Raw genomic sequence first — 24,534 nt, 5'->3', positions numbered from 1 at the left:
CAAAGAAGAATGTCATGCTTATTTTTTGTAATTTTTGCAACTTTTTATTTACTTAGTAATGTGACATGGAGAGTATTCAACAATATTGTCCATAATCCATCTGTTTTCTCTCATGGCTGTATAATGCATACCTATGTTGTAGGTTAGTGTGTTCATAAACTGATAGCAATTTAAGTGCTAATGGGAATTCAGTATATAATTATGAACCCACCTACCAATGCAGGAAACATAAAAGATGTGGGTTTAATCCCTGGGTTTGGTAAATTCCCTGGAGGAGGGCATGGCAACCCACTGCAGTATTCTTGTCTGGAGAATTTCATGGACCGAAGAGCCTGGCAGGCTACAGTCCATGGGGTGGCAAGAAGTCAGATACGACTAAAGTGACTTAGCATGCATGAACACTTGCAAGTCTTTCTGTATGAAAGATTACCAAGATGTAGAGTTGCAGCATTAAACAGTACATTTAAAATTTATTTTCAAAGGGTATCTCCACATTATACATACAGAAAAATAGTTCTCCTATATTATTTGTTCTGAAAATTATTTTTGGAAAATAATTTGCTTTAAAAAATTTTTAATTATGAAAATATGATAACACATTTACAGAAGACTTGGAAAATGCAGTTTCATATAGTGCCCTGTATATTAGAATTTTTTAGGTAGGTAAGATTTTTAGTTAGAATTTCAATATTAAACTCTCAGAAATTAATAGAATGCATCTATAGAGAAGTAGAAGAATATAGTAGACCTGAAAATTATCATGAATCAATTCAACATATTAAGATTTATGCAGTTTTTACACAACAGTAGAATACAAATTCTACTCAAGTTCCCATAGACTATAAACTAGGAGACACTGAAATATATCCAGAGACATAAGCGGCTTAGTTTCCATTTCCCAAAGCACCAGTGACTTTTGTCCCTTTTTATATGTCATCGGCCATTTCACTTCTGTGACTTTCTTATTCATCTTCATCTATTTTCATATTGGACTGTTTGACTTTTTGTTGGAGATTTGGATTAATTCTCACTATACAATAATGACAAACCCTTTTTTTGTTACAAGTGTTGCAGGATAGATTTCTGGAAAATTATTTAGAACTATATGTGTGATTTAATAATATTATCTACTATGGTACCATATTAATTCTATCTTTTTTAAATATGGCAATTATGTTGAGAGGCAGTATGGAAAATTCTATGGTACATTTTTCCTAGCATTCCCCAAACATCAATTTATTTTTAAATAATTTGAATAAATTATGCCTTAGACTGATGAATGTTTGTTATATGACTTAGATGGTGGTCCTCTTGATCAATAAGACCCATTTCCTCACCTGGACCACCTTGATTATAAACTGCTTTCCTGATGTGCAGTTTACAAAAGTGACTTCAGATTGCTTTCATTTGATTTACCAATTTTCCATAAACTTCATGTAATTTTTGTATTTTTCCCATTGTTATCTGGTTATGTCAGTCAGAGGAGGTCTAGGTTTATCATTCTAGTGTCTATGCACACCATGTGAAACACTGTTATACCATATTCAATAATTTTTTAGTAAATCTTCTTATTTAAAATAATAAATTTCAATATTTACCCATTTACTTTTATATAATTTTTATCAGCTTTCATCTTGGTATGACATTTTTCTAAATCTTAAACAGTTAAAAAATTCCTTGTAAACAAATTTTGAAAGGAGGTGCTGAACTGTGAAAAGCCATTTTGTCACAGGAAGATAGGAGCCTTTTCATAACTCCTTCCTGTTGAAATAAGCTGGAAGAATTCCACCTATAGGGCATTCCTGCTTTGGGACCCAAATACAGCTATTCCCTTTTCCTCTTCTTTCCTGTTTCAGCAAACTTTCGGCAACAGAACAGAAAACATTTTGTGATGACAAATACAGCAGTTGCCACACAGGCCAGCAGGAACCCGATCACGTCCAGAGAGTGGTACTGGAACCAGGTGAGCTTGTGGGCGGCAGGTTTCAGGTACTTGGCTCCTTTGTGGCGCATGACAAATTCGATCCAGAAGACTGCTCGGTCAAGGGGCTTTATAGGCTGATCACGTTGAATGGTTGATAACCACATAGCATTCCGTTTATACCTGAAGGAAAATCAAAGAGACATCAATTTATAGAATGAACTAGAAAAGTTAAATATGTGAAATTTCCATGCAGAGAGAGGAAATGAGTGCCACATAGAGTGGAAGAACGATTGATTGTTTTTCTAAGAGATAATTATAGAGATCTAAGCTCATCGGCCTGGAGAAGGAAATGGCAACCCACTCCAGTGTTCTTGGTGGAGAATTTCATGGACAGAGAATCCTGGCAGGCTACAGTCCATGGGGTCACAAAGACCTGGATATGACTAAGCAACTGAACACAGGCACAGGAGCTTATGGACTTGAATTTGTTGAATGCATAGGATTTCAAGCTATGAAGAAAAGAGAAGACAAGAGAGAAGTGTTTGTAGCTTGAGAATGGAATAAGTTAAATTGTGAAGGTGAAAAGAAAAGAAATACATGACTTGAGTTATCCAGTAAGGAATTGTTAAGAGATCTGGCAGAGAAGCTTTGAAACACTATCATAATCCAGAGATAAGAGGTAAATACATCATGAGCTTCAGAGACATGGCCAGATAGCACTGGCCAGGAGTTGGTGTTGACCTTATATTAGTGAAGCAGTGGTTAAAGTGTGGAAGTGAATTGCCTTCGTTTGAATTCTGACTCTGACGCTTACCTTGCTGCCTGCTTTTTAAACTCCCTTTCTTAGTTTTTCATTGTTAAATGGAATGCATAGCAATAATATCCTATCTGACTATTTGGAGGAATAATATATTGATCCTTAGATGTATTATTAGTATACAGTAGACTCAGTAAATTTTTCCTAATATTATTGTTGTTTTCCTCGCTAGTTATTTTAGAATACAGAGTGTACCAAACATTTCACCCTCAGGCTTTCGAATTTTATTTGTTTTTACTGTTGAAATGATGATGGACTAACAGACAAGGAAAGAGGAATAAAGCAATATGATGCATGAACTTTTATAAATAACAGTGTGGTAACAACGGAGGTAACTTCTCTCCCTGTTCTGTAAAAAACTCAGGGGGAGCATTGGGTGTTTGAGAAGAGGGTAGTAGTTCAGAAATACTTTTAATAGAGTAGGGAAAGTTTATAATGAAGAAGTTACTTAATATGTATAATGGACTTAGTACAATGTGTGCCATATCATAAATAGTCAATATATATCAAGCAGTACATTATCTTTGTTTGTTGACGCTAGCTTTGCTGCTGCTGCTTACTGCTGCTACTGCTGCTAAGTCGCTTCAGTCCTGTCCGACTCTGTGCGACCCCATAGACGGCAGCCCACCAGGCTCCACCGTCCCTGGGATTCTCCAGGCAAGAATACTGGAGTGGGTTGCCATTTCCTTCTCCAATGCATCAAAGTGAAAAGTGAAAGTGAAGTCGCTCAGTCATGTCTGACTCTTAGCGACCCCATGGACTGCAGCCTACCAAGCTCCTTCGTCCATGGGATTCTCCAGGCAAGAGTACTGGAGTGGGGTGCCATTGCCTTCTCTGGACACTAGCTTTACATTATTAAAAATTAAAAAATACACAAAGATACTAGAGAGAGTTACTTTTACATAAAACTGCCTACTGAAACATATATTTCTTTTAAAAAGAAAGAAAATATTCTTCTAATGGCAGTCATTTAGTGTAATATTTATGCTAAAATTAAATAACACTGTTTTTAAAGCACAAATATCCATTGTGCTATTATTACCAATATAGTCTCAAAATGTTTTTTCCCAAAGTCGTCATGAAAGAAAAGGGGGAAAATACATACATCATATTTATGATATTAGTAGTAATAATATTACTCAAGTTAAACCACGAAACAATTTGAAAACAAAATGTTTCTGGTTTCAGAAAATTTGGTTTTTACATAGGAATATCCCAACATGTCTTTTTGAAGTCAATTACTTTTTGATTTTACAGTTCTTCAAAACAAGACAAAAACAACCTAAAGAAGAACTAAGAATGTACCTATATTGGAGCTTCCCAGTTGGCACTGGTGGTAAAAAATAGTCTCAAAATAGTTGTAATTAGATAGTTCTAGATGTTTATCTTTCATCTTTTATGGAAAAAATATTAGCACAGAAAATTTGAAAGGTGCTCAGTGTAATGAGAATTTGAGATGGATCATGTCATGGTGATTTACTAAAATTAGACCATTTTAGAAGAGTCTAACAGAGAAGGCAATGGTACCGCACTCCAGTACTCTTGACTGGAGGATCGCATGGGCAGAGGAACCTGGTGGGGTACAGCCCATGGGGTTGCGAAGAGTAGGACATGACTGAGCGACTTCACTTTCACTTTTTCACTTTCATGCATTGGAGAAGGAAATAGCAACCCACTCCAGTGTTCTTGCCTGGAGAATCCCAGGGACAGGGGAGCCTGGCGGGCTGCCGTCTATTGGGTCGCACAGAGTCAGACGCGACTGAAGTGACTTAGCAGCAGCAGCAGCAGAAGAGTCTAAAACATTTGAGGAATTCCTATGCTGAAGGAAAGTCGTAAGTGTGCAGAGGAGTGCTTAAAGAGTTCATGGTTTCCTACTTTAACTTTGTTCTCAGTGCTTCCTCTTAATCCTTGTTACCACCTAGGGATTCTTCTCATTCTAATGAGGAGCTCTTTCAAAATTTCTCCATAATCCTTAAGCCTCTGACAAATCTTTCCCCTAAAGCCACTGAAAACACATAATGTGACCCAATAGGTTACTAATGACTATTTTCAAAGCATTGAGCAAATCTTACTCCTCATTGTTTTTACTGAAGACTCCTTGCTGCCTCTTGTGTCTTCATATGAGAATGCCTCTAGAAATAATATGTAGTAAAACATATATGTGTATATATATACTCACGAAGGATTGTTAATGACTTGCTTCAGTGCATTGAGGAAATCTGTTTTTGACATTGTTTCCAAGTCCAATCTGACAGCTGCTCCTTTGGCCTTCACTCGGTTGATGTTATCAGGTTGCTCAGCAAACAAAGGAAGGCCCACCATAGGGACCCCGTGGTAGATAGCCTCATAAATGCCATTGGTTCCACCATGAGTTATAAAGGCCTTGGTTTTTGGATGACCTAGGATTGTGTGAATTTCAGTAAAATTATTAATTAAAAGTCTTAAAAATGAGAAAAGGGCATTAGAAGACACTGAAAGAAAGCAATGTTTGTTTGTTTGTTTTTTTAATATCATCCTTGATTACACAGAGGAAAATGCATTTAAATAGCTTTCCGAACTCAGTGCAAGAATCCACTAAGTCTGCTGGAGAGGTAAGTGAAGACTTCATGAAAGAAGTACTTTACCTTTTGAATGTCATAAACAAATTCAAGATCAGCAGGTGAATAGCTTGAAAGAATACTCTGCGTAAAATAAAGCGGATGAACAAAAATACCAGAGGAGGGCATGTCAGAAATATATTCTCTTAAAGAAACAGTAAAGTCATTCAGTCTGATAGAAAGGGTGACAAGGCCACAGGAAGGGTAATGGTAGTTGTACTGGAACCAGAGGAAGGAAAAGCTACATTACCATAAAATGTGTAATTGCCTCAAGGAAATGATTGCAGAATTTTCCCTACAGAAAATGAAGGGTCATTGTTAATAAAAGAGGAGCCGGTATTTTTCAGTGGAACTTAAAATATCCCTATGGGGGAAGAGATAGAGAATTCAAAGACAGAACAACCATCTATAAAGTTATTTAAAAGTTCATGGCTAGAAATGATTACAGCTGAAATAAGACATTTTGATTCTGACTATAAGGGACATCACTATGTTTAATAAAGTGACAATTGCTATATTTTCTATTTTCACCTAGAGCTGGAAATAAAAACAAAGGAGTAAAGTTTTCTTTTTGAGTGTTTCAATAATAAATGCTCGGTAAATTTGTTTCCTGTTGAAGTACAATCACTCTGCTCAGCTGTTACCCATGCTTTCAATTGTTCTACCAAGTCTCACCAAGAAGGTCATTCTGGGGGACCCACTTATACAGCCGAGTATTGGGTCCTAAGGTGTCTGGTTTCTTGCCATCATGTCTCCATAAAACCTGTTAAAGAAAATATTCCATAAGTTGAACTTCAAATTTATAGGGATAGAATTCTAAAGAGATTGAAGACAGCTAGTTAAAAGTCTTCCATATGACACTTTGTCATATTCCATATGAAATGTCATATTCCATATGACATTCAGCTGAAGCTGAAAGTCCAATACCTTGGCCCCCTGATGTGAAGAACTGATTCTTTAGAAAAGACCCTGATGCTGGGAAAGATTGAAGGCAGGAGAAGAAGGGGACGACAGAGCATGAGATGGTTGGATGGCATCACTGACTCAATGGACTTGAGTTTGAGTAGCCTCTGGGAGTTGGTGATAGACAGGGAAGCCTGGTGTACTGCAGTCCATGGGGTCACAGAGTCAGACACAACTGAGTGACTGAGCTGAACTGAACTGATGACAGTTAAGGAAACAAGGACATGACCTCTTAAGTAATGATATTTACTAATACACTGCCATCAACAGGAAGAACCACATTTTATGAACTTATTCAACCAGGTGTGGTATGCACTAATGACATCTTATACATGATGCCATAAAGAAATGAGATCTTGAATAGTAAATTCATATATTTAAGAAATTGCTATTGGTCTCCATTCTATTAAAAAAGTGGCAAATTATTAATAACATACATTTATTTGCTTTATTTCATACACTAGCTCTTATTTTAAAATTTAATTGTCTCTTACTGATTCCTTTTGGATTCATAGTAGGGACTTTACTTATATACACTTACTCATATAGCTTAAGTTATTTTTACTAGAGTTTTATATCTTTTAGTTTACAAAAAGGAATACGTTCAATCAGCCACTTATGACAATTAATATTTCTGCTTATTTAGTAATTTATTAATAGCAAGTAATGGCAACCCACTCCAGTACTCTTGCCTGGGAAATCCCATGGACGGAGGAGCCTGGTAAGCTGCAGTCCATGGGGTCGCGAAGAGTCAGACACAACTGAGCAATTTCACTTTCACTTTTCACTTTCATGCATTGGAGAAGGAAATGGCAACCCACTCCAGTGTTCTTGCCTGGAGAATGCCAGGGATAGCGGAGCCTGGTGGGCTGCCATCTCTGGGGTCGCACAGAGTTAGACATGACTGAAGCAACTTAGCAGAGAGAATTAATGCTGTTTAGGAGATAGCTTCTTTTAGATTACAACTTGTTAAACACTACTTCTAAGAAAAGTGTCTATTAGCAATTTTTGACATGAATCCAGTGTATTACCACTTTTCTAGGTTAGGAAATTCTTTAAATTTAGAAAAGAAAAGCCTGTCAGCAATTTGTAACTATTAATAACAAAACAGCTGTTGGTAAAGTTCAAAAACTGTGGTGCTAAATTAGTACCAAGCAATCTTCATAAACTGGATTATAATTTTTAGTTGTTTAACTTCTATTTGCTATGTGAACATAAAGTAGGTTTCCAGCAAAAAAATTCCAGCAAAAAAAATTTTATATATTAGAAAATAAGTTACTACTATATTTTATGGAGAAGGAGGCAGCTGATCCTTTTCCATGCCAGTCTTTCTCATGCTTGACTCCTTCTTACAGCCTCTTTTCTTTCCTCAATTCAGAATAGTAATAGAAGCAGAGTCCATTAAGGACCAGACTTTACAGTGCACCGAGTTCATCCAAAGGGCAGGACCCCACCTTCACCCTTTTTCTTTGCTCTTCCTGCCTCAGACTTTGGCAGGACCCAGTCAACCATCAGAGAAGGCGGTGGCACCCCACTCCAGTACTCTTGCCTGGAAAATCCCTTGGACGGAGGAGCCTGATAGGCTGCAGCCCATGGGGTCGCTAAGAGTTGGCACGACTGAGTGACTTCACTTTCACTTTTCACTTTCATGCATTGGAGAAGGAAATGGCAACCCACTCCGGTGTTCTTGCCTGGAGAATCCCAGGGACAGGGGAGCCTGGTGGGCTGCCGTCTATGGGGTCGCACAGAGTCGGACAGGGCTGAAGCCACTTAGCAGCAGTCAATCAAGGAGGCTGATGTTTCTCTTTCTCTGAATCACTGTAGCTATATGGATATCTGGCAGCAGATTGCGGTTCCCTGACCATCCTTTCTCTGTGTAGCAACCAGAAAAGGACACTGAAGAGGGCTGTTTCAACATTTAGGAGAAGGAAAGGGGTTGGGATTTCCTGGCAGGTAGAAATTGCATGGCACATTTCAGATTTTTGTCAATATTGCTTAACATTATTGTATTATTGGGTCTTCCCTGGTGGCTTAGATGGTAAAGAGTCTGCCTGCAGTGCGGGAGACCTGGGTTTGATCTCTGGGTTGGGAAGATCTCCTCAAGAAGGAAATGGCAACCCATTCCATTATTCTTGCCTGGAAAATCCCATGGACAGAGGAGTCTGGCTACAGTCCATGGGTTTGCAAAGAGTCGGTATTATGCCTACTGTTAAAATTTAACCTCTGAGAACATCTGTATATGTATACTGTGTCCTCAGGAGCCCTTCAAGGTAAAGGAGTAAACTACATAACAGAATGTGAGATTTCTTTTCCCGCCTACAACACTATTATAATACCAAAATTCATACTACATCTCTTAAATATATCTCATCTTGATTACAATGTAAGTCCAAAGTTATTGTCAATCAAAAACACTCTGTATACCACTTTAGCATCTGCCATGTATATTTTGTTTTTTAATAAATATCTCAGATAAGTTGGAGCTATCATAGTAGTTTACCTTTCTTGCAAACATTTTCTGTAATTAGACCTTTTATAGAGTTTAACAGACTCATTAGTTGCTGTTGTCATTCAGTTACTAAGCTGTGTCCAATCTTTGTGACCCCATGGACTGTAGCCCACCGGGCTCCTCTGTCCATGGGGTTTTCCAGGCAAGAATACTGGAGTGGCTTGCCATTTCCTTATCCAAGCTATCTTCCCAACCCAAGGATCAAGCCTGAGTCTCCTGCATTGACAGGCATACTCTTATACTGAGCCACCAGGGAAGCCTAACTTGTTAAATAGTTGTCCACTATTAAGTTACTGTGTGTACCTTTTGTGGAATCTGGGCAAGAGCTGATGCAATCATATTGGCTCTTTCTTCTGTCATGTTGGTGACCATTGACCCCAAAGTAAACACCACAATACCATTTTCTCCAGAGCTCTGCACAAACTCTTCCATTTCCTGTGAAAAAAGCATTTGCTCCATCACAAAAGAGCAACAACATAGCAAACATTAACTGAAGGATGGCTACAAACACTATAGTTAGGAATTATTGGTGACTTTAAAAAAAAGGTGGTAAAATATACATAAGATAAAATTTACCATCTTCATCATTTCTAAGTGTATAGTTCAGTAGTGTTAAATATATTTGTCTTGTGGAACCAATCTCTAGACATTTTTCACCTGGCAAAACTAGAAGTCTATGTCCATTAAGAAGCACCATTTCTTCTTTGCCCAGCCCCTGGAGACCTTCATTCTACTCTACGTTTCTACAAACTTGAGAGTCTAGCAATCTTATAAAAACTGAATTGTATAGTATTTGTATCTTTGTGATGGATTATTTCACTTTGCCTAAGGTTCATTCATGTTTTGCCTTGTTTCATATTTCCTTTTAAAGGCTGAGTAATATTTCATTGTTTGCAGACACATTTTGTTTTTTTGCTTTATCTGTTGATGGATGCTTGGGTTTCTTCAACCTCTTGACTCTTGTGAATAGTGCTTTCATGAACATGGTGTGTAAATATCTCATCGTAATTTCATAACTAATTTCAATTTTTTATATATATCCCCAGAAGGAGAATTGTTGACCTATATGGTAATTCTGTTTTTTATTTTTTGAGGAATCTCCATAGGGTTTTCATTAATGGCTCTCTTTTAAACAGATGTTATCCCTGAGATCCTTGGGAAGGAGATATGTAATATGAGGTTAATTTCTTCTAATATGTGTATTTGTGCAAATGTGTATGTGTGTAAAAGCAAGAAAAAGACAGTAGTGAGGAGATACTATTAAACAATGCTACACTCAGATTCTTCATCAATAATGTTATTGATTACTAACATAGATTATTGGAAAGATTTGCTTCCCTTGTGGCTCAGCTGGCAAAGAATTTGCTTGCAATGTGGGAGACCTGAATTCGATCCCTCAGTTGGGAAGATCCTCTGAAGAAGGGAACGGCAACCCACTCTAGTAATCTGGCCCGGAGAATTCCATGGACTGTATAGTCCACAGGGTCACAGAGAAAGAATTGGACACAACTGAGCAGCTTTCAGTTTCACTTTTTGCTTCATCTTAATTATTTATTAGTATAATCCTACTAAATCACTTATTTATTCCATACATTCTGGTGAGTTATTTTAGTTTCATCATTTGTATTTTATTTCCCTGACTATTAGTGCTAAGAAAAAGTTATGATTCTAATAACTTTCTCATTCTTTCAGCTCTATAATCCTTATACCTCACCTTAAACTTTGCCAGTATTTCCCAGACTCTCTCTCTAAATTACTAATCACTGACAATGAGGAGTCTGATATTGCTGTTTGTATGTTCTACGAAAGAGTCCTATGAGTCCTATATGTAAAACCCAGAGATATATCTGTGTATTTATATATATATTTGAGTGATCATATTGCTGAGTTTGTTTCAGTTCAGTTCAGTTGCTCAGTCGTGTCCGACTCTTTGCAACCCCATGAACCGCAGCATGCCAGGTCTCCCTGTCCATCACCAACTCCCGGAGTCCACCCAAACCCATGTCCATTGAGTCGGTGATGCTATCAAACCATTTCATCCTCTGTCGTCCCCTTTTCCTCCTGCCTTCAATCTTTCCCAGTATCAGGGTCTTTTGTCTACACTTTCTTAATGTCACAGTAGGATGTACTATGTGTAACTGCTGTGAACTTGTGGTTCACATCAAACTAAATAAAGCTCCTGGTGAAGCTGTATTTGCTGGAATTGTTTTAGAGTTATTTTGTTGAGTAACCCCAGATCCTCACCAATTAAAAATAATTTTGTCACTAATATACTAGAATAAATCCACATTGCTCAATGCACTCTCCTAAAAAAATTGTAGGCTTGGAATTGTATCAGAATTATTTTGTCTTGTAGTCCTTCACACTTTCCAATGTAAAATTTTTATCTTCTGTATTAGAATAATTCCACATTCCTCATTGTACTCTATTACAAAAAAAAAATGCAGAGAAACAAGTTTCCTGAATAGCTAGTGAAAATGATGTACATATCTTTTAAACTTCTTTCCTTTTTTTCTGTTTTCAATTTATTATTTTTTTCTTCTGGAGAATAATGACTCAACCCTTCCATCATAAAATGTATATTTTTTGACCCTACTTATGATCATAAAACATTTTTTAACCTATTTTTAACAGGAAAAAAAAGAAAATGGAATCTTTTTCCAAACTTTAACCTTGAAGATTACATTGTGTACAGAATTCTTTAAAAATGTAATTTCACCCTGATGATATCAATCTCAATATGAACGTCAGTGAACTTTCCTATGACTCACATGGTGTGTGCATGCTCAGTCGCCTCAGTCATGTCCAATTCTTCGCAACCCTGTAAGACTGTAACCTACTAGTCTCCTGTCCATGGGATTCTCCAGGCAAGAATACTGGACTGGGTTGCCATGCCTTCCTCCAGGGAATCTTCCTGACCCAGGAATTGAACCCACATCTCCTTTGGCTCCTGCATTGCAGGTGGATTCTTTACCACTGAGCCATCAGGAATGACTGACTCACATGGTACATCCAGGTCATATGTATATTTCCAGTGACCTTTAGCAGTATTTAAAGTTACGTGTCTTCAGTATTTTGTTTCATTGTCTTACTATTCAAAGCTGATTTTTCTCTGCTCTGGAAGATGCATCCCTATCATATTGTAATACAGCCTTTCTTTAAAAATTAATCACTGATATGGACTGATTATTCTCCTTCTCTGACATCTTTATGAAAATAACACAAGCAGTAATCCAAGTCTATGCCCCAACCAGTAATGCTGAAGAAGCTGAAGTTGAACGGTTCTATGAAGACCTACAAGACCTTTTAAAACTAACACCCCAAAAAGATGTCCTTTTCATTATAGGGGACTGGCATGCAAAAGTAGGAAGTCAAGAAACACCTGGAGTAACAGGCAAAGTTGGCCTTGGAATATGGAATAAAGCAGGGCAAAGACTGATAGAGTTTTGCCAAGAAAATGCACTGGTCATAACAAACACCCTCTTCCAACAATGCAAGAGAAGACTCTACACATGGACATCACCAGATGGTCAACACCAAAATCAGATTGATTATATTCTTTGCAGCCAAAGATGGAGAAGCTCTATACAGTCAGCAAAAACAAGACCAGGAGCTGACTGTGGCTCAGACCATGAACTCCATATTGCCAAATTCAGACTGAAATTGAAGAAAGTAGGGAAAACCACTAGACCATTCAGTGATGACCTAAATCAAATCCCTTGTGATTATGCAGTGGAAGTGAGAAATAGATTTAAGGGACTAGATCTGATAGAGTGCCTGATGAACTATGGATGGAGGTTTGTGACATTGTATAGGAGACAGGGATCAAGACCATCCCCATGGAAAAGAAATGCAAAAATGCAAAATGGCTGTCTTAGGAGGCCTTACAAATAGCTGTGAAAAGAAGAGAAACAAAGAGCAAAGGAGAAAAGGAAAGATATAAACATCTGAATGCAGAGTTTCAAAGAATAGCAAGAAGAGATAAGAAAGGCTTCTTCAGCTATCAATGCAAAGAAATAGAGGAAAACAACAGAATGGGAAATACTAGAGATATCTTCAAGAAAATCAGAGATACCAAAGGAACATTTCATGCAAAGATGAGCTCGATAAAGGACAGAAATGGTATGGACCTAACAGAAGCAGAAGATATTAAGAAGAGATAGCAAGAATACACAGAAGAACTGTACAAAAAAGATCTTTACGACCCAGATAATCACGATGGTGTGATCACTGACCTAGAGCCAGACATCCTGGAATATGAAGTCAAGTGGGCCTTAGAAAGCATCATTACGAACAAAGCTAGTGGAGGTGATGGAATTCCAGTGGAGCTATTTCAAATCCTGAAAGATGATGCTGTGAAAGTGCGGCACTCAATATGCCAGCAAATATGGAACACTCAGCAGTGGCCACAGGACTTGAAAAGGTCAGTTTTCATTCCAATCCCAAAGAAAGGCAATGCGAAAGAATGCTCAAACTACTGCACAATTGCACTCATCTCACACGCGAGTAAAGTAATGCTCAAAATTCTCCAAGCCAGGCTTCAGCAATACGTGAACTGTGAACTTCCTGATGTTCAAGCTGGTTTTAGAAAAGGCAGAGGAACCAGAGACCAAATTGCCAACATCCACTGGATCATCAAAAAAGCAAGAGAGTTCCCAAAAAACATCTATTTCTGCTTTCTTGACTATGCCAAAGCCTTTGACTGTGTGGATCACAATACACTGTGGAAAATTATTCAAGAGATGGGAATACCAGACCACCTGATCTGCCTCTTGAGAAATTTGTATGCAGGTCAGGAAGCAACAGTTAGAACTGGACATGGAACAACAGACTGGTTCCAAATAGGAAAAGGAGTTCATCAAGGCTGTATATTGTCACCCTGTTTATTTAACTTATATGCAGAGTACATCATGAGAAACGCTGGACTGGAAGAAGCACAAGCTGGAATCAAGATTGCTGGGAGAAATATCAATAACCTCAGATATGCAGATGACACCACCCTTATGGTAGAAAGTGAAGAGGAACTAAAAACCCTCTTGATGAAAGTGAAAGTGGAGAGTGAAAAAGTTGGCTTAAAACTCAACATTCAGAAAACGAAGATCATGGCATCCAGTCCCATCACTTCATGGGAAATAGATGGGGAAACAGTGGAAACAGTGTCAGACTTTATTTTTCTGGGCTCCAGAATCACTACAGATGGTGACTGCAGCCATGAAATTTGGAAGGAAAGTTATAACCAACCTAGATAGCATATTCAAAAGCAGAGACATTACTTTGCCAACAAAGGTTCGTCTATTCAAGGCTATGGCTTTTCCTCTGGTCATGTATGGATGTGAGAGTTGGACTGTGAAGAAGGCTGAGCGCCGAAGAATTTATGCTTTTGAACTGTGGTGCTGTAGAAGACTCTTGAGAGTCCCTTGGACTGCAAGGAGATCCAACCAGTCCATTCTGAAGGAGATGAGCCCTGGGTGTTCTTTGGAAGGAATGATGCTAAAGCTGAAACTCCAGTACTTTGGCCACCTCATGTGAAGAGTTGATTCATTGGAAAAGACCCTGATGCTGGGAGGGATTGGGGGCAGGAGGAGAAGGGGATGACAGAGGATGAGATGGCTGGATGGCATCACTGACTTGATGGACATGAGTCTGAGTGAACTCCGGAAGTTGGTGATGGACAGGGAGGCCTGGCGTGCTGCGATTCATGGGGTCTCAAAGAGTCGGACACGACTGAGCGACTGATCTGATCTGATCTGATGGGAAAAGCATCGGAGAAGGCAATGGCACCCCACTTCAGTACTCTTGCCTGGAAAATCCTATGGAGGGAGGAGCCTGGTAGGCTGCAGTCCATGGGGTCACTAAGAGTCGGATAGGACTGAGCGACTTCACTTTCACTTTTCACTTTCATGCATTGGAGAAGGAAATGGCAACCCACTCCAGTGTTCTTGCCTGGAGAATCCCAGGGACGGGGGAGCCTGGTGGGCTTCCGTCTATGGGGTCACACAGAGTCGGACATGACTGAAGCGACTTAGCAGCAGTAGCAGCAGCATGGCAAAAGCATGCAAAATACAAAAAGTTATAAAAATGAAATAAGATATACTACTGAGTAGGGATATCCTGATTTTAAAATTCATACACTTTTTTAAAAGAATAAAATATATTTGACATAAAGCATTATGTAACTTAAGGCATATAATGTATTGATTTGATACATTTATATATTGTAATAGGTTTGCCATTTTAATGATAGTTTGCATCTCCATAATGTCCCATAATTATATTTTATTTTTTTGTGGTTGTAATAACTAAGATCTAGTCTTAGCGTGCTTGATGATTATAATATTGTTGTCTACAATCACTGTTCTGTACCTTATGTCTATAGCACTTATTTGCTCTGAGATGCAAGTTTGTACCCTTAAAAGCATCTCTTTATTTCTCCCAGCCCTTAGCCCCTGGTAACCACTACCATATTACTCTCCTTTATTAAAAGTCTGACCTTTTTAAGTGTCCTCAAACAAGGGATGGGTGTGTGTGCTTAGTCACTCAGTTGTGTCCGACTCTTTGCAACCCCATGGACTGTGGCCTGCCAGGCTCCTCTGCCCATGGGAATTCTCCAGGCAAGAATACTGGAGTGGGTTTCCATGCCCTCCTCGTACAAGGGATATCATACAGTATTTGTCTTTGTCTTTTCAAAAAGATAAACCAAAATGACAAACTTTAGCCAGACTAACAAAGGAAAGAAGAAGACTCATAAATAAAATTAGAAACGAAAGAGAAGACATTAAACTGAGATCACAAAAATACATAGGGTCATAAGATACTGCTGTATAGAATTATATACCAACAAATTACGTACCACAAAGAATAGATAAAGTCCTAGAAATACATAATATGTCAAGACAGAATCAGGAAGAATTAGAAAATCTGAATAATTATAATGAGTAAAGATACTGAACCAGTAATCAAAAATCTCCCAACACAGAAAACACCAGGACTAGAAGTCTTCATTGACACATTCTATAAAATATTAATATTTGCTGTTGTTGTTGAGTCACTAAGTTGTGTCTGACTCTTTGTGACTCCATGGCCAGTAGCATGCCAGGCTACATGGGGTTTTCCAGTCAAGAATACTGAAATGGATTGTTATTTCCTTCTCCAGGGGATCTTCCCAGATCAGGGACTGAAACTGTGTCCCCTGCTTTGGCAGGCAAATTCTTTACCACTGAGCCAACAGGGAAACCAAATTATACATTCTTTTTTTTCCTCCCTTCAGTCGTATGTATTATAAATTCTCAACGATCTTAGTTTAACTTAGAATAAAATTTATTTCCTGGTCCATAGGTCCTGGTCCTTAGAAATATATGAATTTCAGAATTTGGAGGAAAGAATTCTGAAAATTTTGGAGGAATTTGATGCTGGTGACAATTAAAATCTAAAAAAAAAAAAAAAATCTAAAATGTTCCTTCAGGGTCAGGGAACTGCATCCACCATGTCACACATGGAAATGGTCATCACTACATTGTTGTCCAAGCTCTCTAACTCGGAGATCCCCATGGCCACACTGACTTCTGAGCCTGTTCTCAGCTCTTCCTTGGAGGCCACAAGCAAAGTTATATCAACAAGGGGAAAGACTATATGACCAAAAATGCCCCCTACCCAAAGGGTTCTCTTCCAAGATAATTTCCCCAGGCTTTAGAAATGGCTTCTAAATTGCAGGGTTCTTTCTTATTTTGGGTTCTAGGAACCCTAGGTATCCACTGGTTGGAACTCGAGGATTCTTAAACTCCCCTGGGGGAGGGACATTTAACATGCATATGTGTAATTTTTTTTTTCTTCTACTGAAGTATAAACATTATCAGAATCAAAATAATATTAAAGAAAGATTTTCATCTCTGTACATCAAAGAACTGTAAGTACCATTAGTTCAAATATGGTTGATTAAAATTGTATGAAACTTATCATGAAGTCTTTCATTAGAAAAGACAGTAAGTTAATATCATTTTTGCTTTTTCAACCTGAATTTCTTTAGTTCTCCCAGCTGATTCACTTGTCAAGTCTTTTAGGAGTTGCACAGTTACATTTCAGAGACTGCTTAAACAGTATGGACCTCATTTTGTAAACAATAATATGATTATCTGAAGAGAATATGAATTTCTCCTCCAAATATGTCTATATAAACTTGTAATATGGAGAAGGCAATGGCACCCCACTCCAGTACTCTTGCCTGGAAAATCCCATGGACAGAGGAGCCTGGTAGGTTGCAGTCCATGGGGTCGCTAAGAGTCGGACACGACTGAGCGACTTCACTTTTACTTTTCCCTTTCATGCATTGGAGAAGGAAATGGCAACCCACTCCAGTGTTCTCCCCTGGAGAATCCCAGGGACGAGGGAGCCTGGTGGGCCGCCGTCTATGGGGTCGCACAGAGTTGGACACGACTGAAGCGACTTAGCAGCAGCAAACTTGTAATATAGTTTAAAAAGCCAAAGAGAGGAAAGTAGTAATTCTGAGACTATGAAGCTCCATAGAGACTCAAGTGGGATCTCTGTCAGTCCCTCATTCAGACACATCCCCACATAGCATGAAGCTCATCAGTACTTACTCCAAGGGTTGAGAATCATTGCTTCAAAAACTTTTCCTAAAAAATTAAACAGGAGAGAAGGAACATTTCTAAACTCATTCTATAAGGCCAATATTACACCTTGATATCAAATACACAAGGACATTATAATTAAAGAAAACTATATGCCAATATCCAGGGTAAATATATATGCAAAAATTCTCATCCAAATATCAGGAAACCAAATTCAACAACACATTAAAAAAATTATATACCATGACCAAGTGGAATTTATCCATAGGATGCAAAGATGGTTCAACATCCAAATCAATAGATGTAATACATTGCATTAATACAATAAAAGATAAAATAACTTGATTATCTCAAGAGATGGAGAATAACATTTGACAAGATAACATCCTGTCCTGATAAAACCTCCTATATATTGGGTGTAGAAAGACCTCAACATAATAAAGACCATATATGGTAAACTCAAAGCTAACATGATCAACAATGAAAATTTGAAAACTTTTTCTCTGAGATCAGGAACAAGACATGGATGGCCTCTCACACTCATTCAACATAGTATTAGAAGTCCTAGCTAGAGCAAGGAGGCAAGACAAAAAGATAAAAGGTATCCAAATCAGAAAAGAAGGAGTAAAATTGTCATTCTTTTTTTTTTTTTTTGTGGATGACATAATTTTTGGGTACAGATAATCCCAAAGGTTCAACTAAAAACCTGAACTAGTCAACAAATTCAGTAAAGTTATAGTATAAAAAATCAACATACAGAAATTAGTTGCATTTTTCTATGCTAATAATGAAACATCTAAAAAAATTATGCTATTTACTATATGATCAAAGATAATAAAATAACTAGAAATAAACTTAACCAATGAAGTGAAAACTCTGCACAGTTATAAGCCTTTGTTGGAAGAAATAGCAGAAAAACACAAATAAATGGAAAAACATCATGTATTCATGGATCATAAGAGATAATACTATTGAAATATCCACACTACTCGATGCCAGCCAGAGCATCACACCTACCAATTTCAAATTACACTACAGAGCTGTAATATTTAAGACAATATGATATTGGCCTAAAGATAGACAAATAGAACAGTGAAAGAGAATGCAGGGTCCAGAATTAAAACAGCATTTATAGTCAATATTTGACAAGGAAGACAAGAACACCTAATTGGGAAATGTTAGTCTATTCTTTGTCTTCTGAGAAAACTAAGTGCATACAAAAAAGTGAAAGGAGATCCCTATTGTACACATTTCACAAAAATGAATCAAAGACTTCACATAAGACTAGACAGCATAGTAGTCTTTAAAAAAAGTGGAGAGAAGCTTCCTTAATATTGGTTTTGAAAATGATTTTTTTGAATATGACACCAAAATCATGATAGAAGAAAAAAATCAATGATAGGACTATATCAAACTCAAAAGCTTCTTCACAGCAAAAGAGACAATCAACACAATGAAAATATAAGCTACAGAATGGGAGAAAAGTTTTTCAAATCACATACTGAATGAGGAATTGATATCAAAACTATTGATGCATTTTGCCAAAAGTCAATTCTTTCAAAGGTAATGAAAATTTCTGAGAACCTAATAATTAATAGAAAAGTTATTGTTTGAAGGAATAATTTTCTATATGATGAAATCTTCACAATAATTGACTTGGATTCAAATCTTGCTTTACACTTAATAGCAACAGCTACATTTACTGATTATTATCATTATCCTACTGTTCATCTTTCCTTGTCATTCTCCCTTTCCTTCTAACCTCCCTTCCTACTAACACTATCATGTTCCTGAAATAAGAATGGTGAAATCTTTCAAAATACATGGTTAGGTAGTGAAGAACTGTCACTAATCTTATTTTAGCCTTTGGACACTATGAAAATTACCATAGATAACTCAAACAATTTGCAATCCAAAGAGTTTTCCCTTTGAAAAAGATATCAGTTTAATTTTTCCACCAATAATGAGTAGACTAAAGAATCTCTTAAGAGATCACAAAATAGAGTGCTGAAGATTATTTGCTTCCTATTTAAGTTTTAGCTAAATTAAAAACTAATCATTTTAATTTATAACAAATTATATTCTTGCTTTCCTTCATTAGAAATAGAGCCCTATGAACTGAAGAAATTTTATAATTGGACAGTTTTCAGATTCAAGTGGCACAAATTATTTGGTCTTTATCATAATCTGCAGAATTTATGATTCCTATATAGGCAGTGCGCATTTTCTCTGTGTTCATTCTGTCAGGCAGCTATGATGTTGAGACCTACACTCCTTAAGAGAGCTTTGCTGAGGTTTTTGTATAAGGTCAGGGTAAGCAGAAAACACTTGGCCTAATAGATGAAGTTATTCCTTTTATGCTGTAAGCTATAAAACCCTGGGATTTCACATGAGGACTACTGGTTTAAAAGCTGATGTGAAGGCAAGGAAATGTTGTATTTGACTGCAAAAATTGTTAGGGCATACATTTATGTTGTCAAAGAATAATTTTCATTTTGTCTAGAGCACAGGTGAACAGAAAATAATTCTAGCTTTTCATCTTGCTCATTTAATTACTGAAACCTTAAGAAATTCTTAACATTAAAATTTTAAATTGTTATTAAATTATATTTTATTTAAATTTTATTAAATTACTTTTATCAACTTAATTTTTTTCTAATAAAAAAACTTAAAAATTTATTTTTAAATCACTTCATGGGATATCTGCTTTCTAGGAATTTACTGGAGAGCATAATCTTGATGTGTTAGGAAACTAGTCTTGATTAAATTAGGAATTAAATCCAGGTGGCTGGCACACATTGGGTTATTGATAGTACGTAATAGCAGCAAAATAACAATACTTACTATTTCTTCTAGACCACTGAGTGTGTGTCAGGGACATTTTGGATGCTTCATATGTACAGTTTTTTTCCCCACAAGAACAATATGAGATTGGTACTATTATCATGATTTAGTGTGGTCATATCTTTTCCGTCCTTGTTTCCTGTATTTCATAGCAACTTGCTAAATGGTGTTTAGCGAGTTTGCTACTCTTTCCCCTTTACAATCCAACCCAGTGACTATATCCTATGTAGGTTTTTTTTTTTTTTTTTAATGTGATCAAATCTCTCCCTTGACCCTTTTAAAGTTCTACCTAACAGCTTTACTAGATGCTTCAAACTCCTCATAATTATCTGTCTCCAACTTACCTCTTCAGCATCCTCTGACTCTTTACTCAGCCTCTTCCTCTTTTGATGAAACTTGGACTTCTTGGCCACTATTATTACTACTCAACCTGCTTTCCTTTTGTATCCACTTCTGCCCTATGCCTTCAATTATTCCTGAATATCCTTTGGATCTCACCTTAATTATTAATGACTCAGAGATATTTCTGTGATTGCTGTTAGATGTTTCCTTATCATTGTGGTCTTTCCATATTGTAAAAATTAATACACAAGTTTTATTACTTGTTTGTATTCTGTTTTTCCAGGTAGAGCGTCAAGTGGCAGAAACTGGGTCTCTACCATTTCTCTGCATATTATCACTTACTTCTGGAATATGCTAGTCACTTTATAATTTTAATGAGTGTCTGATGCTTTATTATGCATTAAATGATTAAATCATAATTTAACTGACATATTCTCAAAATCTCCCAGGTATCCTTCTTTTATTCTATAATGTTAATGAAATTCAGATACTTGTGTTGGTGTGGAATATGAGTTTCTAATTGGAAGTCACTTTAGTTTCCTACATCACTCTCACTATAATTAAACATTATAAATAAAGAATGCAAAATTATTCCTACTGAAAATGCAAAGTTAAAGAAGCACAACAGAGAAGAGTAGGTGACCTTAGGCAGAGGTTTGGCAGGTTTGCAGTGGAGGCCTCCAATAAATTCAACATTTGGTAGTAGTGGGCAAGGATATTCAAAATCCCAGTAGGATCGAAAGAGCCAAAATTCAGCTTTTTCCATTGTCTCTAATAATGTAGTTGGTCTTCCTGGAAGGAAGAAAAAAAAAAAAACAAGACTCAGATCAAATGAGAATATTGCCATATATATATATATATTAGGTAAGTTTTGGAAAAGAGATTGGGGGCATGATGTAGCCAAAGATGTTTGAATGTTTCTATTCTTTGATAAAGCCAATATATATGTGTGTGTATAATATATATTAAACATAAAATATCTGAAAACTGAACTATATAAATAAAAAAAAAATTAATGCTACCTGGAAGCTTGTGTTACAAATATGTGTGTAACTCTTCAATCTACATGTCTTCATTTATTAAGACATTTTATGAATTTTCTAGTGACTTTTTTCAAGTTAAAAAAGTTTAGTAAGATGGATATACAATTGTTTAGAGAAGTCCTAAGTGTTTCAATCTGTGGTTTATGACTTCCTGGAGTGTCCTGTACTAGTAATGGACCACAGGATTATATCTTACCCTATCATGTAATGTTTCTATACATTTTATGAGATTGATGGAACATTTTATATTTTCTTTTCATCAGTTTACTTAGACAAATTTCTGTGACTTTATACAAACTTTTATTCCAAGGAAAGTTAGGACTTTATGCCATCAACTAAAAACCTGACTTACCTAGTACTTCACTGTAAAACTGGTCCCACTTCTTCTCATTTAACATCTGGAAGTAAAACTCAAAATAAAGTACATATATCATATTTTTGACCCTCTCCATGAATGTCATGTGATCACTTAATTCAGACAATATAACAGGTACGTAGGATGGTGAGTATGGAAGTTTCCCACTCTTCCTTTCAATTGAATAACCGGGAGTGAAGCGGACACTGTACACTAAAGGTACTTTAAGTATCTCAGCCAGCAGCTCTCCACAGGGTCCAACGGTATCTGCAAGGACAACATCAAACCTTGATTCATGTAGTTTTGTCATAAGTTTCTTGTTTGAAACAAGTTCTTTACAGATCTTTAGAGTAAGATCAGAATATTCCTCAAATAAGCTTTGCAGTAACAAAGGAAATGTCCAAAATGAATTTGTCAGGTCTGTCCAGTTCCTGACAAAATTCTTCAAAGCATCCTCAAAATCATCTTTAGTTAAAGATACTGAGAAATTCTCAAATTTGATGGCAGATGGTTTGCTGGGATCAATAAAAATGGAAGCTGAAGATGTCAAAACAGTCACCTCATGACCCCTCATGACAAGTTCATCCAGAATTATCTTCATATTCATCCAGTGACTATATTCCACTGGCCACACCAGCACCTTTCCACAACTCCCAGAGCTAAAGTAGCAAGTCAGCTGTAGCAGCAGCAGAAGCAAGAGCCATTTCATAGCCATCATGTTCATAGGCAGTACTTCTTTAAAATAACTGTATCCTTTTGCCATTGCTCAAGCTTATAGCCAAAGAGAAATCAATCTGGAAGTTAAATTATAACTCCTACATTTCAAGTAAATACATGATACGAACAGTCAGCAGGTGTGGAGAGCAGCGAAAGGGCAAAGTGTAGAACACTTCCAGATAAGAGTGTGTTTACTGTTTTGCCAGTGCTATTACTCATCTAAAAGTCAAGGATCTTGTACAACAAATTCACTATGTTATGTAAGAGATAAGACTCGTGTAGAAACAGTAGGAATGAGAGGCACTTTTGTCTGCAGTCTCCTTGACACAGAATTTGAAATAAGGTGACATCTTCAAGATGGAGGGCTAGGAGGTCCCAACACTTGTATCCCTCACAAAAACAACAAAAATAATAAATGAACAAGTACAAACCAATGTAAATTATTTGGGGAAAGTTCTATTATAATTAAGAAGGAGTAGAAACCCTGAAGAGGGCAAAGCAAAAACTGAAGATGTCCATGTAAAAAACCATGGGAAAGATTTTACATACATAGCAACATCCTTCAGTTCAGACCAGCTTGGCAGCATTAAGGATCCCTCCATCAGGATCTTCCCCATGGAGAGAAAGAGAGCAGGAGAATTCTAAAGAGCATCTGGAAGCATCTGCAGCCTTTGTTACTGAGGACTTGCACAGTCTTCACCAGCACTGATTTCGTTTGACAGAACTGCCAAGAGTCCCTGCTGCTGTGTCTTTCCTGAAGCTGGAAATGTCACTGTGATGAAACCTGAGCTTGGAGCCCCATCACTCCTGTACCCTGCTTTCCTTTGTTGAGATGTTACAGTGCCTTGCATCTATGACATTGGAGCTGCTGCTCTGTGTTCTGGGCCCAGGTTCTAAGTCAGTGCTTTTTTTGCCTTAACTAGGGCCACTCTGCTGTTTCCTTGGCCATCACTCTGTATTCCTGAGGGTTCCTGGGTAGTGCTAGTGGTAAAGAACCCACCTGTCAATGCAGATTATATATAAGAAACTCAGGTTCGATCCCTGAGTCTGGAAGATGCCCTGGGGAAGTCCACGACAACCCACTCCAGTATTCTTGCCTGGAGAGCCCCATGGACAGAAGAGCCTGGTAGGCTACAGTCCATGGGGTCACACATAGTTGTACATGACAGAAACAACTTAGTACAGCACTCTGTATTCTTAATTGTGACTTTGGCCATACCTAGGCTGAGCTGCTGCTGGTCGACATAGCCTCTCTGCATCCTAAGTCACAGCTTTAATCTATCATGCTGTACCACTGCAGCAACAGCTCCCCATCTAATATTAATATATTAACTATATTGTAATGTGCTTAACAATATAACTATATGCTTGATTTACATGCTTGTGTTTTATATTTGTTAAGGGAAGAAAGGAGAAGAAATGTGTGTTTGCTGTTGTTCAGTCACTCGGTCATATCCGACTCTTTGTGACCAGATGGACTGTGTCATGCCAGGCTTCCCTGTCCTTCACTATCTCTGAGAGTTTGCTCATATTCATGTCCATTGAGCCAGTGATGTCATCTCTTCCTCTGTCGTCCCCTTCTCCTCCTGCCTTCAATCTTTCCCAGCATCAGGGTCTTTTCCGATGAGTCAGCTCTTCAGTCAGGTAGCCAAAGTATTGGAGCTTCAGCTTTAGCATCAGTCCTTCCAATGACTATTCAGGATTGATTTCCTTCAGGATTGACCGGTTTGATCTCCATGCAGTCCAAGGGACTCTCAAGAGTCTTCTCCAGAACTACAGTGTGTGTGTATTGTCTTGTATAATTCTTTAGTTATCTTCACCAGTGCTCTTTGGTTGAT

At 37.4% G+C, this 24,534-nt stretch overlaps 1 protein-coding gene across 2 annotated transcripts; it reads right to left on the bottom strand.

Annotated features, from left to right (window-relative positions):
* Positions 1-1,601: 1,601 nt before the first annotated feature.
* On the bottom strand, positions 1,602-22,757 carry LOC102404752 (UDP-glucuronosyltransferase 2B31). Of its 2 annotated transcripts, XM_025289980.3 has the most exons (6): positions 21,977-22,757; positions 21,225-21,373; positions 9,114-9,245; positions 6,014-6,101; positions 4,921-5,140; positions 1,602-2,104 (listed from the first exon to the last, which is right to left on the bottom strand). In XM_025289980.3, exons 1-6 carry the CDS (start codon positions 22,740-22,742, stop codon positions 1,825-1,827), a joined length of 1,635 nt encoding a protein of 544 aa, XP_025145765.2. In that variant the 5' UTR covers positions 22,743-22,757; the 3' UTR covers positions 1,602-1,824. The 2 variants fall into 2 exon arrangements, with proteins under 2 accessions (XP_025145765.2, XP_025145766.1); XM_025289981.2 differs by lacking the exons at positions 1,602-2,104; positions 4,921-5,140; positions 6,014-6,101 and adding an exon at positions 7,993-8,173.
* Positions 22,758-24,534: the final 1,777 nt, after the last annotated feature.

The sequence above is a fragment of the Bubalus bubalis genome, chromosome 7 (assembly GCF_019923935.1).
Source record: "Bubalus bubalis isolate 160015118507 breed Murrah chromosome 7, NDDB_SH_1, whole genome shotgun sequence".
Classification (NCBI taxonomy): Eukaryota; Metazoa; Chordata; class Mammalia; order Artiodactyla; family Bovidae; genus Bubalus; species Bubalus bubalis.
Note: the sequence above shows the minus strand (reverse complement) of the source record. Positions and strands in the feature narration are given on the sequence as shown.

What these genes read in the sequence shown, in the direction of transcription:
- LOC102404752 (XM_025289980.3), bottom strand. Translation starts at nt 22,742, where the DNA reads ATGGCAAAAGGATACAGTTATTTTAAAGAAGTACTGCCTATGAACATG. An exon ending in CTGCCAAACCTCTGCCTAAG is followed by an intron (nt 9,246 to 21,224) that starts GTCACCTACTCT and finishes CTTTTTTCACAG; the next exon opens with GAAATGGAAGAGTTTGTGCA. An exon ending in TTGCCCAGATTCCACAAAAG is followed by an intron (nt 6,102 to 9,113) that starts GTACACACAGTA and finishes TTTCTTTAACAG; the next exon opens with GTTTTATGGAGACATGATGG.